The 19399-nt window shown below is 43.0% G+C and overlaps 1 protein-coding gene and 1 long non-coding RNA gene across 2 annotated transcripts in view; both read left to right on the forward strand.

Moving 5' to 3' along the window:
* CASTOR1 (cytosolic arginine sensor for mTORC1 subunit 1) overlaps positions 1-16843 on the forward strand; it is an 83862-nt gene extending 67019 nt beyond the window's left edge. The window contains exon 10 of the mRNA XM_075853364.1: positions 16739-16843. Coding sequence (XP_075709479.1) covers positions 16739-16761 — 23 coding nt within the window. The 3' untranslated portion in view covers positions 16762-16843. The remainder of the gene's footprint in view (positions 1-16738) is intronic.
* A 367-nt stretch (positions 16844-17210) lies between these two features.
* On the forward strand, positions 17211-18425 carry LOC142743024 (uncharacterized). Its single transcript, XR_012881482.1, has 2 exons — positions 17211-17514; positions 18342-18425. It is a non-coding gene; the product is annotated as an uncharacterized LOC142743024 (long non-coding RNA).
* The last annotated feature ends 974 nt before the right edge of the window (positions 18426-19399 follow it).

Here is a 19399-nt window from a genome sequence, read left to right on the forward strand (position 1 = left end):
GCGTAAAAAAACGGCCCGTTGGAACAGAACGCTATTTTTTCCATTGAAATTAATGGGCAGATGTTTGGAGGTGTTCTGCTTCCGATTTTTCGGCGGTTTACAGCCAAAAACGGCAGAAAATAAGCCGTGTGAACATACCCTAATTCTTGAGAAAGGTGATACTGTCCCATGAAATGCTGGCCACTTATAGATGACCACAATACAACAAAAACACAGACCGCTATCTTTTTCTTCAATGCAGACTTAAGGGGGTTTTACACAGGTCGATTATCGAGCAGACAATCGTTCACAGAACGCTCGTTGCCAATAATTGCACAGTGTAAACAGGGGAAGGATCAGCAAATGAGCTCGATTATCTGCTGGTCGTATCGTTTTAAAAAAGTGAAATATTATCGTTGTCGGCAGCACATCTCCCTGTGTAAACAGGGAGACGCGCTGCCGACATGATGATAATGTATGGGGACGAGCGATCGGAATAACGACCGCTCGTCCCCATCCATAGCTCCGGGTAACAGGAGCAAACGAGCACCGATCAACGGTGTCTCATTGATCGGCGCTCGCTGCACTGGCCGCTTATCGGCCGGTGTAAAAGGGCCTTTACTTATTCATATGCCTTGCTGACAAAAAAACGTAATAGAAAAATTGTTATCCAAAATTATTTGAGACTGTTCACTGACCAAATAAAAGGTTTTAAAATGTTACTTTTAATGCCTGAGGCCCCCTAGTGTGGTGTACCGGCCTGTTAGGCCTCCAGACCGCAGGCTTTATTGCTCCACTTAGGGTACGTGGCTCTATCATTTTGGCTGACAAAATAATACATGACTGAACACAGCACCGTCCATCATAGTACAGGTATGGCTTCTGCTGTCAAACAATGCCTAACTCTCAACTGCAGGCTCTTCCGGCCTCCACACGGCCTGACCGTGGAGACACTTGCCACCGGCTTCTATTTATTGTTCGCCTCTTCTGGAGCTAAGCACCAGAGGCTGAAGTTTGTTATACCTCCTGGACCCTACCAACCAGGGGCATAGCTAAAGGCTGATGGGCCCTGGTACAAAAGTTCTTCTTGGGCCCCCCGAATTTCTTCTCATGGCCGACGGCTTTCAGCTGCATCCCTGGGTCTCCTAAGTGACCCAACGATGCAGCACTAGCAGCCAGGGGCGTCACTAAGTTCTTAAAATAGCCCCAATACATATGTCCCCACCAAAAAAAATGTGTGTGTATATGTGTATATAGGAGACAGCATATATATAGCACTAAAGGCCCTTTTACACTGGGCGATTATCGGGCAGACAAGTGTTCATAGAACGCTCGTTCACGATAATTGCCCTGGGTAAACAGGGCAGCGATCAACAGATGAACGATCAAACGCTCGATCATCTGCTGATCGTATCGTTTTCAAAAAGTGAAATATTATCGCTGTCGGCAGCACATCTCCCTGTGTAAACAGGGAGACACGCTGCCGACATGATCATAACGTATGGGGACGAGTGATCGGAGTAATGACCGCTCGTTCACATACATAGCTCTGTGTGACAGGAGCAAACGAGCGCCGATCAACGATGTCTCGTTGATTGGCGCTCGCTGCACTGGCCGAATATCGGCAGGTGTAAAAGGCCCTTAAGACCTAAAAGGATTAGATACAGTGGCTCAGCAGGCAGTATCACACATGATAGGATTAGATATAGGGCCCAGCTCGCTGACATTGCGGCTCCAGCCCTGTACCCAGGAAAGGTAAGGATAATAATTGCTTTGCTTTCTTATGTGTTACAAAAAATTTTGTGTGTGCTTTTGTTTTTTTACAAGTTCGGTTGTCGGACTACTTCGGATATGTGGACTAATTCGATGGGAGTGTTTTTTTTTTATTCTCATTAAAATGGTTAATGTGGGTTGTGTGTTTTTTTTTTTTATTTCAATAAAATATTTTTTCTATGTCCTTGTATTTTTTTAAACTTTATTACTACTGCCTTAGTAATGGCCGCTGGCTGATTGAAAGTGTCCATTACTAAGGCCCCCACCTAGTTTTTCCAATTATTGACATGGGGCGCCCATTTTTCATAACCAGCCAGATACAACATCAGCAGCAGGATAGCATTACCAGGGTGTGAAGGCCCACTCTTTTTGGGCTTTCCCAACCTAATAATACCAGCCTGCAGCACCCCAGTGCCCGACCATCACTATAGATGATCGGGTACTGGATCGTAACTGGCTCTTCCAGGCACCCCTGGTGGCGGTGGGTACCAGGGTAATAATGGGGGTTAGTGTTAGCCTCTGCACTGGCTAACACCAAGCCTCTCCTTTGTAATGTACGCTGTCAATCAGCCAGCGGCCATTACTAAGGCAGTAGTAATAAAGTTTTAAAAAAATAGAAAATATATTTTATTTAAATAAAAACCCCACACAACCCTCGTTAACCATTTTATTGAGAAAAAAAAGCCGTCATCGAAGTAGTTCTCGACTCCGTCGTAGTTCAACGACCGAACCCGTGAAAAAAGAAACACAAAAAAACCAAACATTAGTAACATGTGGTAGACTTAGATACACGCACCATGTGTGATACTGTCTGTTGGACCCTGTATGTAAGCCCACCGCAAGGTAGGCTTAGATACAGGGTCCAGCAGACTGTAAGGCCCCGTTCACACAGTGTTTTATGCAGGCAGAAAAATCGGATTTTGAGGAAGATTTTGACCTGCCTACACTCTGCCACGTTTTTTTGGCCACGGCCATTGAGCGCCGCAGGAAAAAAAACGCTCCGAAAGCCACTTTCTCTGCCTCCCATTACATGGTTACATAGTTACATAGTTTGTACGGTTGAAAAAAGACACATGTCCATCAAGTTCAACTAAGGGATGAAAAAGGGGAAGTGGGATGGGAAAGGGGAAGTAAAAAATTTCTACACATAGGAGCTAATATTTTTTTGTTCTAGGAAATTATCTAAGCCTTTTTTAAAGCCATCTACTGTCCCTGCTGTGACCAGCTCATGCGGTAGGCTATTCCATAAATTCACCGTTCTCACAGTAAAGAAGGCTTGTCGTCTCTGCAGGTTGAACCTTTCTTTTTCCAGACGGAGGGAGTTCCCCCTTGTTTTTTGAGGGGGTTTTACATGGAACAGGATTTCACCATATTTTTTGTATGTGCCATTAATATATTTATATAAATTAATCATGTCCCCCCTTAGTCGTCTTTTCTCAAGGCTAAATAGGTTTAGTTCTTTTAATCTTTCCTCATAACTTAGATTCTCCATGCCCCTTATTAGCTTCGTTGCTCTTCTTTGTATTTTTTCCAACTCCAGGGCATCCTTTCTATGAACTGGAGCCCAGAACTGGACTGCATATTCTAGATGAGGCCTCACTAATGCTTTGTAAAGTGGTAATATTACATCCCTGTCCCGCGAGTCCATGCCTCTTTTGATACACGACAATATTTTGCTGGCCTTTTGAAGCAGCTGATTGACACTGCATGCTGTTATTTAGTTTATGATTTACAATTACACCAAGATCCTTCTCATCAAGTAACTCCCCCAGTGTAGCTCCCCCTAGGACATATGATGCATGCAGGTTGTTCGTACCCAGGTGCATAACTTTACATTTATCTACATTAAACTTCATTTGCCAAGTGGTCAACCAAACACTTAGTTTGTTTAAATCTGCCTGCCATTCACAAACATCTTCCATAGTCTGAACTATATTGCATAGCTTGGTGTCATCTGCAAAAATAGAAATAGTGCTATTAATCCCATCCTCTATATCATTAATAAATAAGTTGAATAATAGTGGTCCTAGCACTGAACCCTGGGGTACACCACTTATAACTGGGGACCATTCAGAGTAGGAATCATTGACCACAACTCTCTGGATACGGTCCTTGAGCCAATTCTCAATCCAATTACAAACTATACTTTCTAAACCTATCGTTCTTAATTTACCCATTAGACGTCTATGGGGGACAGTGTCAAATGCCTTTGCAAAGTCCAAAAACACTACATCCCCTCTGTCTAGGCTTCTGCTTACCTCTTCATAAAAACAAATCAGGTTGGTTTGACAGCTTCTGTCCTTTGTAAAACCGTGCTGGCTGTCACTTATAATACTATTTATTGTCACATAATTCTGTATATAGTCCCTCAATAGCCCCTCAAACATTTTCCCCACAATTGATTTTAAGCTTACTGGTCTATAATTACCCGGCGAAGACCTAGAGCCCTTTTTTAAAATAGGCACCACATTTGCCCTGCGCCAGTCCCTTGGCACTATACCAGTCATGAGAGACTCTCTAAATATTATGAAGAGGGGGACAGAAATAACTGAACTAAGCTCCTTAAGAACTCTAGGGTTTAACCCATCTGGTCCCGGGGCCTTGTGTACATTTATTTAATTTAATTTAGCTTGCACCATATGTACATTCATCCAATTCAGTATATCAACTGATATATTAACAGCACTGGCAGCGGCTACATCAGCTGCTCCTTCTTCTGTTGTATATACAGAGCGGAAGAACCCATTTAGTAACTCTGCCTTCTCTTGATCCCCTGTGACCAACTCCCCATTACCACTATCTAAGGGTCCTACATGTTCAGACCTCTGCTTTTTTGCATTTATATGCTTGAAGAATTTTTTAGGATTTGTTTTACTATCCTTGGCCACCTGCTTTCATTTTGTATTTTTGCTGATTTTATTATCTTTTTACAGATTTTATTAAGCTCTTTATATTTTACAAAGGCTACAGCTGTACCCTCAGATTTGTATTTTTTAAATGCCCTTTTTTTGTCACGCATTGCCCTTTTTACAGAAGGTGTAAGCCATGTGGGGTTTAATTTTAGTCGTTTATACTTGTTACCTGCAGGAATAAATTTTGCACTATATTTTGCATTGATGCCTGAAGATAAGGCATGACTTATTTTTCCCGCGAGCACCTCCACCTCCAATTGAAATCAATGGGAGGAGATTTTGGCCGTTTTTTGGCACGGTTTCCGCGTCAAGATTACTGTCTGCTGGAGCCTTGTATCTAAGCCTAGGCTTAGATACAGGGCCCATCAGACAGGATCACACATGGGCCATGTATCTAAGCCTACCACGTGATTGGCTTAGATACAGCACCCAGATGATAGGATCACACCATCTAAGTGGTAGGCTTAAAGGGGTTGTCCAGTCCCTAAAAATTGTTGGCCTATCCTCAGGATAGGCCATCAATATCTGATGGGTCGGGTTCGACTGCCGGGACCCTGCCAATCAGCTGTTTTGAAGGGGGTGCAGCGTCGTACGAGCGATGCTTCCCCTTCATTCTGATCACTTGCTCACACTGTGAATCGCCGGAACCACCGCTGCGCTCCGGAATGAGAAGGGTAAGTATACGTTAGTCATTATAGTAACGGGCCAGTGTAGTTTATTACATAGGCCCCAGTTACTACATTAACTTTTTATGGACGTGGTGCAGGGGGCCACGGGTCCCCTGGCTTCGGGGGCCCAGTCGCAATTGCGACTGCTGCAACCTCTATAGTTATGCCACTGTTGCCAACACCATAAAGCTTGCTGTCCTCACTTGCTACATACCGTGTAACCTCCTAGAGCGCCTCTTATCCACTACTGCTTGCATAAGATTTATCCAAGTGTAAATGTCCTAAATGTTTCTGGACTGCCTAACCTCAGTCTATATATAATACCCCACTCAGCGACATCATAAATAGTTTTTCCTGTTAAAGGATTTTGTTTGTCTGCTGTCTTCCACTCCAAAATGAAATTATTAAAAGGGCTCTGCCCCAATTTTTCTGGAATATGCATAGGCATTCTATGGAGATCTCCGTACGTCCTCTGCAACTTCACGTGGATGGACTCTTGTAAGTAGGCCCTCATCCTTTCCAAACCAGCTATTATTACTGCTTGTGCTGCCTTTTTTCCTCTAGTGTACGTGCCATGCCGCTCCTCTTCAGTTAAGCGGTGCCCTCTGTATGTTACCAAACTGCTCTCTCTGGTTAATTTCAATCTATCTTACATTCTGAACTCTCCAAAATGTTTGCCAAACTCACCAAAGATTTAAATAGGAACTACACTTTCATCAAACGTTTGATATGTCATAGAGGCATATCAAAAGTTTGGATCGGTGGGTTTCCGGCTGCTGAGACCCCCACCATTGCTGAAACTAAGGTGCAGAAGCGCTTAGCTGAGCGCTTTGCTCCTCTGCCTGTGATCATCGTCAGGCTGAAGATGGCTCACATAGAACATCTATGTAAGTCGTTTCACACTGACACTGAGCACTGATTACAGGGGGGTGGGGGGTTCTCAGTAGCCGGACCCCCACCTATCCAAACTTTTTATATGTCTCTATGACATATCAAAAGTTTGAAAGTGCTGTTACTCTTTATCCAAAGAAATTAGAGAGCTGGGTACCCACATGAATTCTGGAAGACAGAGTGGATAGTGCGGCATCTGCTCTTGACTCCCATGAAAAGGAAAATGAACTGCTGCAAGATGACATTCATGCACTTAATAACAAACTAGATGACTGAAATTCACACTCATTAAAATAACCTCCACATTAGAAGTCTCCCTGAATCTATTGTGGACCTGCAATTCATAACTACAGCCCTTTTCTAAGAGCTCCTGCCAGGGATCTCCATCGAACGCCTAGAGATGGATATTCATGGTATTCATCGAGCCCTTACAAGGCACAAATTTGACGGTCCAACTCTGGACATTGTTATCAAATTCCACTTCTACTGAACCAAAGAGCAGCTCCTAGCGGCAGTGCACAATGCCTCAGCCCTTAACGTTCAGGTTCACAACTACAAATTGGTCCCTGATTTAGCTCCACCCACCATTGCCAAGCGCAGGGCCATGAAGAAATACCTGGAAGTCCTCCTCAAGGTGTTAAACTCTGCTTTGCCAAACTTTGGCTGATGGACAAGACCTCTCCAGCTCCCTTGCCTCGCTTCTCACCTTTGCACACAAGCGGAAGCAAGTCATGACACAAGGCAGCCTCGGAACAAGACCTCCCCTTGTCTTCAGTCACGTGACTGGACTGTTGTTCCTTTATCTGTCATTCCTAGGATGGCTTCACCTGTCATGCTACATTTAGGTACCCATCCCTGCCGTTCACTAGTTTGTTTGTACTGCCATACATCTAGTCATGGCAGATCGCTACAGCCCTAAAATTGCGCTGCATTTTCTTATGGACTTCTGTGCTATTAGTTTAGTCAACTATAGTTACATACATTTTTCTATGTATACATATTGTTAATACTTGTTATCCTGCTATGACTGATGAGAATGCCTCACCTCCTCTTTTGCCTACGCTACTCCAGTTTATTCTAGTCATAAGGGTTGGTTTATCAGATCAGGTTGTGCATATGGAAAATGTGTTTTTATATACTGCCTACTAAACTTTTATGCCCACAGTTTAGGAGAGGTCTTTAACACCGTACTAACGGTTCTCCCTCACCTGCCTTCCTGGGTGACTATGGTTATGGTTACCTCTGCTGAGCTTTTATGGTTTTCTAAAAACGACACCCACTGTAACCCAGTTCTGAAGATTGATTTGTTTATTTTTATTGAAAGGGCTTATCCGGGTTATAAAAATTGATGGCCTATGCTCAGGATATATTAGATCATGGGGGTCTGACTGTTGGCACCCCTACCGATCAGCTGATTGAAGGGACCGCGGTGCTCGTATGAGCGCCGCAGCTTTGTCATTGTTTAAATAGTTCTTCTTTCTGTTCGTACTTGTACGCACCGTTACATTTGCAGCAGCAATTCCAGGTATTGCACCATTGTCCCATTCAAGTGAACGGGGCAGTGGTGCAATACCTTGCACGGCTTACAAATGTAATAGCGCTTGTAAGTACAAACCGAAAGTAGAACCATGTAAACAATGAAGAGGCTGCAGCGCCTTCAAACAGCTGTTTGGCAGGGGGGTGCTGCTAGTCGGACCCACACCGATCTAAAATCGATGGCTTATCCTGAGGATAGGCAATCAATTTTTATAAACCGTATAACCCCTTTAATGCTTAGTACTTTTTTTTTGATCAAGTAAATTTTTATTGCAAACAGAAAACATTTTTTTTTATTTTTATAATTGTATGTTTTTATTTTCATTTGCATCAACATAGAAATACAAAACAGCAGCAAATACAGACGTGCAGGCATGAAGTGGATGAACAAAAGAAAAATTTGTACATTACATTGATCGTCCATACATAGGTCAACACAATATTACCACAATGTAGTACAAGGACTCAATGGGCGGACTGTCCAAGATCTATTTATACATTATGAAGACATTGATGAGGCTACTGTCCGGTCGGAATATGCAGTAAGAAATACGAAGCTTAGCTTTATGCCCTTTCACGTCTGCATCCACCGCCTACACGAGTTAAGAGAAGATTCCAACAATAATAACATGACAATAGACAGATACACTAGGGTAGGAAGAAGGTAAGGTAAAGATGGATCCTAGGAGATATCATATTCTATACATTAGGCTTAAATGTACTTTGGGAGCAATGATCCCTATCATGGTGGTCTAGAGGAGTCATACATATCCCAGAGCCTCCACACACTTGTAAAGCGATCTACGCAATTATTCAATGAGGCTGTCAGTGATTCCATTCTCTTGACTTCCCTAATTCTGTTATGAAGGGTATTCAACGTAGGAGGAGTATTGCGTTTCCAATTGGCCGCAATAAGACACTTCGCAGCTGTAAGTATATGAAGAAGCAATCGGGACTGGACCTTCCCCCATCCCTTCGGTGGCACATTTAGAAGATAGGTCAAAGCTTGCCTCGGGGGTCTAACCCCCAAAACCCCCTGAATAAGGTCTCCCACTTCCCCCCAGAAGGGTCTTATTAGTTGACAGTCCCAAAAAATATGAGGACGTGTCCCCATGTCGCTGTGACATCTCCAACACCTATCCGATACCAAAGGGAAAATGCGATGGAGGAATTCCGGTGCATGATACCAATGCATCAAAATTTTATATTGGTTTTCTTTATAAGCCGCACATAGAGATGATTTCGCTGCTTGGGACCAGATGATTTGCCACAGCGACATGGGGAGCTCCCTGCCCAGGTACAGTGAAGGAAATAAGTATTTGATCCCTTGCTGATTTTGTAAGTTTGCCCACTGTCAAAGACATGAACAGTCTAGAATTTTTAGGCTAGGTTAATTTTACCAGTGAGAGATAGATTATATTTAAAAAAAAACTGAAAATCACATTGTCAAAATTATATATATTTATTTGCATTGTGCACAGAGAAATAAGTATTTGATCCCTTTGGCAAACAAGACTTAATACTTGGTGTCAAAACCCTTGTTGGTAAGCACAGCAGTCAGACATTTTTTGTAGTTGATGATGAGGTTTGCACACATGTTAGATGGAATTTTGGCCCACTCCTCTTTGCAGATCATCTGTAAATCATTAAGATTTCGAGGCTGTCGCTTGGCAACTCGGATCTTCAGCTCCCTCCATAAGTTTTCGATGGGATTAAGGTCTGGGTACTGGCTAGGCCACTCCATGACCTTAATGTGCTTCTTTTTGAGCCACTCCTTTGTTGCCTTGGCTGTATGTTTCGGGTCATTGTCGTGCTGGAAGACCCAGCCACGAGCCATTTTTAATGTCCTGGTGGAGGGAAGGAGGTTGTCACTCAGGATTTGACGGTACATGGCTCCATCCATTCTCCCATTGATGCGGTGAAGTAGTCCTGTGCCCTTAGCAGAGAAACACCCCCAAAACATAATATTTCCACCTCCATGCTTGACAGTGGGGACGGTGTTCTTTGGATCATAGGCAGCATTTCTCTTCTTCCAAACACGGCAAGTTGAGTTAATGCCAAAGAGCTCAATTTTAGTCTCATCTGACCACAGCACCGTCTCCCAATCACTCTCAGAATCATCCAGATGTTCATTTACAAACTTCAGATGGGCCTGTACATGTGCCTTCTTGAGCAGGGGGACCTTGCGGGCACTGCAAGATTTTAATCCATTACGGCGTAATGTGTTACCAATGGTTTTCTTGGTGACTGGTCCCAGCTGCCTTGAGATCATTAACAAGTTCCCCCTGTGTAGTTTTCGGCTGAGCTCTCACCTTCCTCAGGATCAAGGATACCCCACGAGGTGAGATTTTGCATGGAGCCCCAGATCGACGTTGATTGCCAGTCATTTTGTATGTCTTCCATTTTCTTACTATTGCATCAACAGTTGTCTCCTTCTCACCCAGCGTCTTACTTATGGTTTTGTAGCCCATTCCAGCCTTGTGCAGGTCTATGATCTTGTCCCTGACATCCTTAGAAAGCTCTTTGGTCTTGCCCATGTTGTAGAGGTTAGAGTCAGACTGATTAATTGAGTCTGTGGACCAGTGGCGGATTAAGTAGACCATGGGCCCTGGGCTGTTACCCAAACTTGGGCCCCCCTTCCTCACCGCCGCCCTGCCGTAACTATTTTTAACACTACTTTTTTGGGAAAGCATTAACAGTGTTACGATTTCCCTTGTCACAGGGCTGTGTCCCTACATACTGAGAGTATCACACTGTGCAGGGACACAACCTCCTGACAAGGGGAATTGTCTATCAGTCCTGGACTGCAGAAAGACTTTTTGTGAAATACAAGGATTCCTATAATAAACATGTCAGGAGAGGTGACAGATTCTCTATAAATCTAGTGACTCACAGGTGACGACGTCTCAGATTCTAGTAGTTTTTTTCCTCTTTTCTTCTCCATCCGGTCCAGCGCTCATGACGACTTCTCCCGGCCATGACTAATTTCTGCAGAATTTGCCACTCAGACGTCTCCTCACCTTTCCAACATTTCCACACCTATAAACGAAAATAAAGTTATCATGGTGCCACATACTGTGCCCCTAAATATAATAGCACCAAACACTGCGCGCCTGAATATAATAATACCGCACACTGTAAAACACCACATACACACAGCCCCCTGTACATAGTGCCACACACAGCCCCTATAGATATTACACCCCCCCATAGATATCGCCATACACAGCCCCCTCTATATATCACATCCTCCCGTAGAGAGCGTTACACACAGCCCCATATAGATAGTGCCATACAGCCTCCTGTAGAGAGCGTCACACAGCCCTCCCCCTCTTGTAAATAGCACCAAAAAGCCCCCCCTATAAAGAGCGCCACACACATACCACTGTGGATAGCACTACACAGCCCCCCCTTGTATATAGTGCCACACAGCGCTCCCCTTGTATATAGTGCCACACAGCGCTCCCCCTTGTATATAGTGCCACACAGCGCTCCCCCTTGTATATAGTGCCACAAGGTTATGTACACATTTAAAAACTTTATATTATAATTTTATATATATATATATATATATATATATATATATATATATATATATTAGTATGTGTGTGATTGATTGATTGATTTTATTACAAAAATATTTTCACTTTTTGAGATACAGCTGCTTTGTATCCTGTATCCGTCAGGTCAGCAGGACTGACAGGATCAGTGACACGCAGGATCCACCTCAAATCTATCACATCTAAGATTATAATTTAGCGCAGGGCCCGTTTCACTGATCCCGTCAGTCCTGCTGACCCGACGGATACAATATACAAAGCAGCTGTATCTCAAAAAGTGAAAATATTTTTTAATAAAACATAATTACAAAGTTGCACCAAACACACATTTTTATAAAAAATAAATAAAAACGACGTGATTTTTGCGAAGTTTTTTCCGTAGACAATGCAGGTTTCTTTTTTTATCGTTTTTATACACACCTTTTTTGCCATTTTAGAATTTTTATTCATAAAGTTTGAAAATAATAGTAAAAAAATAAGCTTTTTTACGTTTCAGCTATTTTTTTTGGTAATAACATAAAATAGACCTTTTATTTGTAATCGTCATTATTTACCGTAAATTTTAATATATTACATGTCTATATTAGGGTAATTGGGTCAGCGCTAGCGTTAAAACAATGATTGGCAGGGGGAACGTTTTTTTTCGGTTGGGTATTTTATGTGTATTTATTATTTAATTTTTTTTTGCACTTTACTTTATTATTTTTTTATTACTATGGTCTGTCCCCCAAAGGTCAAAAAAGACCTTTGGGGAACTTTATATATTTTTTTTCTTTCTTTTGCACCATGTTTTTCCACTGTAACTGGGGCTGCACAGCAGCCCCAGTTACAGGGGAAATCAGCCCTCTCATAGTGACGATTGTCACTAATAGGGCTGTGCTGGGTCTAGTAAGACCCAGCAACAGTCTGCCACTAACGGCATCCCGGCGATCATGTGACCAGTCACATGATCACCGGGAGGAATAGAGACAGCGCCGCTGCTGCTGTCTCTATTCCTATACACAGCGTTCATTGAACGCTGTGTAAAAGAGATCAGAGAAGACAGAAGCAGCGAAAGCTGCTTCTATCCTCTCCTCAGGGTCCCCGGCAGTCACTGACAGCCGGAGACCCGACATTCAGCTGCCCGATCGCGCGGGCAGCAAGTTAAAACCCGAGCCGTAGAAAGTCTATAGCTCGGGTTTTAAGGACCCGTCCCTGACCGCTGGCCGTAAAAATACAGCCAGCGGTCGGGAACCAGTTGGGCAGGAGGATAAGCCAACTAACCTCAGCGCCGTTGACCGCCCGCCCGGCTCTTCTCTTGCAGATTTGGAGTAACAGAACAGCCGTCCGTCGCTGTTCTGTTACTCCATGGCGGCGCCCGCACTTGTCAGGGAGGCGTGTCCTACCCCTTTCCCGGCCAATTCCCTGCTCCTCCCCTCCTCATCTTCGGCAGTTAGCAGCGCTAGCGCGCTGAATAGGTTTGTAAGATGATGTGCGGTTCGGGCTGCCATGGGCCCCCTGGGAGCCTCGGGCCCCGGGCGGCCGCCCGAACCGCCCATATGATAATCCGCCACTGCTGTGGACAGGAGTCTTTTATACAGGTGACCATTTAAGACAGCTGTCTTTAATGCAGGCACCAAGTTGATTTGGAGCGTGTAACTGGTTTGGAGGAGGCTGAACTCTTAATGGTTGGTAGGGGATCAAATACTTATTTCTCTGTGCACAATGCAAATAAATATATATCATTTTGACTATGTGATTTTCTTGATTTTTTTTAATATAATCTATCTCTCACTGGTAAAATTAACCTAGCCTAAAAATTCTAGACTGTTCATGACTTTGACAGTGGGAAAATTTACAAAATCAGCAAGGGATCAATTACTTATTTCCTTCACTGTATGTAGGTAACTAATATCTTATTTCCAATCATAGGGCATGAACCTGCCCACAGGCATAGGATCTTCAATCCAATGCCTCCATCGCACCTTAAATGGCTGCTTATCACATAATTCTTCCCCCAAGCAGGCGTCATGTTGAAGAATAGTGTTAACTCTGGATTTTTTGGCAATCTGATTTTTATGTTCCAAAAATAATAAAGTATTAAAAGTTAAAAAAAAACCGCTTTTCACATTTTTCCCCTAAATCAATGTTAAAAAAAGTTAACATAACTGGTATCGCCGCGTCCGTAAAAGTCTGAACTATCACAATATAGCTTTGTTTGACCCACTCGGTGGATTGCGTAAAAAAATAATATATAAAACACTCAAATTGCTGGTTTTTGGTCACCTTGGCGCTCCAAAAAAATGAAATAAAAAGTGATCAAAAAGTTGCATATACCCCAAAATGGAATCAGTGAAAACTACAGCTCGCCCTGCAAAATTTAAGCCCTCACATCGCTAAATTGATGGAAAAATAAAAAAGTTATGTCTCTCAGAACATGGCGACACAAAAGATTTTTTTCATTTAGCAAATAGTCTTATTTTTTTTGTGATAAAACATAACACAAAACATATAAATTTGGTATCGCCGTAATCGTATCAACCTGTAGAATAAGGTGAATATGTAGTTTTTACCGTCTGATGGATGCCGTAAAAACAAAATCCCCCAAAAAGTTTCAGCTTCTCAGTATATTATGTGGTACGATAAATGCTGCCATGAAAAACTACAGCTTGTCTCAAAAAAAACAAGCCCTCATATGGCTATATAGATGGAAAAATATTTATTTTTATAGCTTTTGGAAGGTGGAGAGGAAAAAACAAGAGTGAAAATCCGAAAAATGGCTGAGGGAAGGGGTTAATTGCTCTCTAGTTAGGCTATAACGTTGGAATTGTTATTATACTGTGAACTCAGGTAGCGAGGTGCGGGCAGGTAACATAAATTCATGGTGTAGTGTTTTATGTTATGCTGTGCACCTAGACCTGGGAGGTTCAGACAGGTAACACAGTTTCATCTGAGGCCTAATGGGAGTGCAATTAAATACAGCGAATAAAAGTATGGCTGATTCTTTTGTGTTTAACTCGAGTGGTCCTTTAGGAAAGTTTGGACAGGGGGAGGTTACCCTGGCATTACACGCATATCTTGATTTTAAGATAATAAGTTTGGTAAGACAGGGATTTAGTTCCACAAACCGGAGTATTGTGAAGAACCACAAAACAGTGCTTCATCTACAGCTCCCCTCAGATATCCTAACCTATAAGGGCAGCCATCCATATCGGTCTGTACAGATGGATGTTGAAAGAAGGAGGATGTGATCCTCTGCCAAGGTAGTTAGGACCAGGTACTTTGACACCAGAGTTGAGATACCGAGAGGACCTGTGAGATGAAGGTCAACCCAATACTCTCTTCAAGCTTAAGATACATGGGTCAAGGCAGTGGCGGATTATCATATGGGAGGTTCGGGTGTCCGCCCGGGGCCCGAGGCTCCCAGGGGGCCCATGGCAGCCCGAACCGCACATCATCTTACAAACCTAACTGCCGAAGATGAGGAGGGGAGGAGCAGGGAATTGGCCGGGAAAGGGGTAGGACACTCCTCCCTGACAAGTGCGGGTAGCCGCCATGGAGTAACAGAACAGCGACGGACGGCTGTTCTGTTACTCGAAATCTGCAAGAGAAGAGCCGGGCGGGCGGTCACCGGCGCTGAGGTTAGTTGGCTTATCCTCCTGCCCAACTGGTTCCCGACCGCTGGCTGTATTTTTACGGCCAGCGGTCAGGGACGGGTCCTTAAGACCCGAGCTATAGACTTTCTACGGCTCGGGTTTTAACTTGCTGCCCGCGCGATCGGGCAGCTGAATGTCTGGTCTCTGGCTGTCAGTGACTGCCGGGGACCCTGAGGAGAGGATAGAAGCAGCTTTCGCTGCTTCTGTCTTCTCTGATCTCTTTTACACAGCGTTCAATGAACGCTGTGTATAGGAATAGAGACAGCAGCAGCGGCGCTGTCTCTATTCCTCCCGGTGATCATGTGACTGGTCACATGATCGCCGGGATGCCGTTAGTGGCAGACTGTTGCTGGGTCTTACTAGACCCAGCACAGCCCTATTAGTGACAATCGTCACTATGAGAGGGCTGATTTCCCCTGTAACTGGGGCTGCTGTGCAGCCCCAGTTACAGTGGAAAAACATGGTGTAAAAGAAAGAAAACAAATATATAAAGTTCCCCAAAGGTCTTTTTTGACCTTTGGGGGACAGACCATAGTAATAAAAAAATAATAAAGTAAAGTGCAAAAAAAAATTAAATAATAAATACACATAAAATACCCAACCGAAAAAAAACGTTCCCCCTGCCAATCATTGTTTTAACGCTAGCGCTGACCCAATTACCCTAATATAGACATGTAATATATTAAAATTTACGGTAAACAATGACGATTACAAATAAAAGGTCTATTTTAGCGTAAAACTATGTTATTATCAAAAAAAATAGCTGAAACGTAAAAAAGCTTATTTTTTTACTATTATTTTCAAACTTTATGAATAAAAATTCTAAAATGGCAAAAAAGGTGTGTATAAAAACGATAAAAAAAGAAACCTGCATTGTCTACGGAAAAAACGTCGCAAAAATCACGTCGTTTTTATTTATTTTTTATAAAAATGTGTGTTTGGTGCAACTTTGTAATTACGTTTTATTAAAAAATATTTTCACTTTTTGAGATACAGCTGCTTTGTATCCTGTATCCGTCGGGTCAGCAGGACTGACGGGATCAGTGAAACGGGCCCTGCGCTAAATTATAATATTAGATGTGATAGATTTGAGGTGGATCCTGCGTGTCACTGATCCTGTCAGTCCTGCTGACCTGACGGATACAGGATACAAAGCAGCTGTATCTCAAAAAGTGAAAATATTTTTTAATAAAATCAATCAATCACACACATACTAATATATATATATATATATATATATATATATATATATATATATATATATATAAAATTATAATATAAAGTTTTTAAATGTGTACATAACCTTGTGGCACTATATACAAGGGGGAGCGCTGTGTGGCACTATATACAAGGGGGAGCGCTGTGTGGCACTATATACAAGGGGAGCGCTGTGTGGCACTATATACAAGGGGGGGTCTGTGTAGTGCTATCCACAGTGGTATGTGTGTGGCGCTCTTTATAGGGGGGGCTTTTTGGTGCTATTTACAAGAGGGGGAGGGCTGTGTGACGCTCTCTACAGGGGGCTCTATGGCACTATCTATATGGGGCTGTGTTTAACGCTCTCTACGGGGGGATGTGTGATATATAGAGGAGGCTGTGTATGGCGATATCTATGGGGGTGTGTAATATCTATAGGGGCTGTGTGTGGCACTATGTACAGGGGGCTGTGTGTATGTGGTGTTTTACAGTGTGTGGTATTATTATATTCAGGCGCGCAGTGTTTGGTGCTATTATATTTAGGGGCACAGTATGTGGCACCATGATAACTTTATTTTCGTTTATAGGTGTGGAAATGTTGGAAAAGTGAGGAGACGTCTGAGTGGCAAATTCTGCAGAAATTAGTCATGGCCGGGAGAAGTCGTCATGAGCGCTGGACCGGATGGAGAAGAAAAGAGGAAAAAAACTACTAGAATCTGAGACGTCGTCACCTGTGAGTCACTAGATTTATAGAGAATCTGTCACCTCTCCTGACATGTTTATTATAGGAATCCTTGTATTTGACAAAAAGTCTTTCTGCAGTCCAGGACTGATAGACAATTCCCCTTGTCAGGAGGTTGTGTCCCTGCACAGTGTGATACTCTCAGTATGTAGGGACACAGCCCTGTGACAAGGGAAATCGTAACACTGTTAATGCTTTCCCAAAAAAGTAGTGTTAAAAATAGTTACGGCAGGGCGGCGGTGAGGAAGGGGGGCCCAAGTTTGGGTAACAGCCCAGGGCCCATGGTCTACTTAATCTGCCACTGGGTCAAGGGTATTGGTACCGAGTGCAATATTTTTACTACACCATCTGTGCGACTAATTGCACCGGAAGAGGAATACTCCTCCAAGGAGCATTGTACCTTTTTGTATTGTCACAGGTATCAATATAGCAGAACAGAAGAATTCCAGTCACCCCTAAGTAGAGGCTTAATATCCGCCCAGATGCTCCTGTAAGACTCCAAATGATCCCTATTGAGTTCAAGAGGATATCGTGGAGAAGCTTAAAGAGTCTGAGAATCGATCCTCCATAAAGCATGACAAGGCTACCGGGGTTGTGCATGCCCTGAAAAGGGACTCAGAGGTGGGAGAACCTGTTGATTACAGCCCCAAAGCAATTTTGTTCTTCAAACTGCTCATCCACCCTGTGATAGTACTAATGGGTGAAAGGACTTGCCGAACAAGTAAACTAAGTCAGGCGTAAAAGCATGAACTTGGATTAAGGACATATCACCGTCCTGCAACCAGTAATCGTTGAGTTTATGTGTGTGTGTGTGTGTGTGTGTGTGTGTGTATATATATATATATATATATATTTATTTATTTATTTGTGTAGTGTAATATGAATCAATCTGTCGTACAAAGACTTTCAAGGTGTACATATAGACATTCTAGGTGTAGATAAGTGTCTGCAACATAGGCACTCTCAGTGAGGACATGCCCGTCCCACAGTGAGTGAGTGTGTATGTGTAGGCAGGCATATATTTGCAGCCTGTAGTCACCCCATTTACATGTACCATGTACCTTCCACGTGTTTATGGAGGAGTAGTAGTGAGAGATGCTGTTTAAGCATGAATCTCCAAATGTACATATACCTATTGTTTGGAGGGAATATTTTTGTATGTTTGATTATTTTACATTTTGTTTGTATGATGGGGTAGTGTGTAGGAACCCTTAGGGACAGGTAAGGTACACACACACCCTTGTAGGCAATTGCCACCTCAACCTTAGAACTAGTATGGTTCATATGATGATGGATTGAATGTTGGGTAGAGGGGAAATAGAAGGCAATGCCACGTCCCACAATTAGATTTCAGGTACCAAGACATCGCCTCCTACTTCGGGTTGCTAACGGGCCATGGTAGAGACCTGGGTATCGGCCCACAAGATTGTGTTTCGTCTTCAATCTAGGTGCTGGAGAAATTTGGAAAAAGTACAATTGACCACACACCCAGTTGAAGGTGATGCCGCAATGGTCGATTAACGGACAGTGTTTAAGAAAGATTGTTGAAAGGCAGGACTAAGCCAAGGCTGACCGTGTGAGGGAATATGTAGCCTTACACGGGTTGGCACGCTAAAATGGGATCGGCCACTGAAATGACCTGCTGATACTGCTAAAGAGGAAAAAATTCATAACGAAAGATCAAGATCCAAGAAAGAAGAAGATCAAGGACTTTGAGTATAGACTTTGAGTTTCATCTTCAATCAAGATGCTGGGAAAAGTAACGGACTGTGTATTGAGGCGAAAGGAAAGGCTAAGCCATTCCAAGGCTGATGTTGACGCCTCTAAAGAGGAAGGAATTCCAAGCAAGAAAGCAAACAAAGGCTTGAGGTTTCAAGTACATACATATATACAGCAGCAGAACCAAGCGCAGTACATAAATACAGAACAATAACCAAGCTCAGTTCATATATACAACACCACAACAAAGCTCAGTACATATATTTATACACCGTACCAGCACAAATATAGCTCATTACAGAAATCATCTGCAAACTCAGTGTAACTCCTTCCGTATAGGTTTATACTACGTAAAACTACAGCTCCCGAACAATAGTAAGGATATCCTGGGGGTTGCGGTTTCACAAAAAAAAAAAATCGTACCACCCATCATCTCGCTGCAGATCACACAGTGATTACAATACTGATTAGAGGCAGAATAAACATTTACATTGAGTGACTCACAGGTGACATCTCAGATTCTAGTCATTCTTTTTCTCTTTTCTTCTACATCCGATCCAAACCTCTAAGATGACTTCTCCCGGCCACGGCCCATTTCTGCAGTTTGCCGCTCAACTGTCTTCCTCTTTTCACTCTTCAAACATTTCTGCACCTATTAGCGAAAATAAAATTCTTATGGTGCCACTACGCCCCTAAATATAATCGCACCATATGCGGTGTCCCTGATTATAATAGCACCATACACTGTATCCCCTACACACACACACACACACACACACACACACAC

The sequence above is a fragment of the Rhinoderma darwinii genome, chromosome 1, assembly GCF_050947455.1.
Source record: "Rhinoderma darwinii isolate aRhiDar2 chromosome 1, aRhiDar2.hap1, whole genome shotgun sequence".
Lineage (NCBI taxonomy): Eukaryota > Metazoa > Chordata > Amphibia > Anura > Rhinodermatidae > Rhinoderma > Rhinoderma darwinii.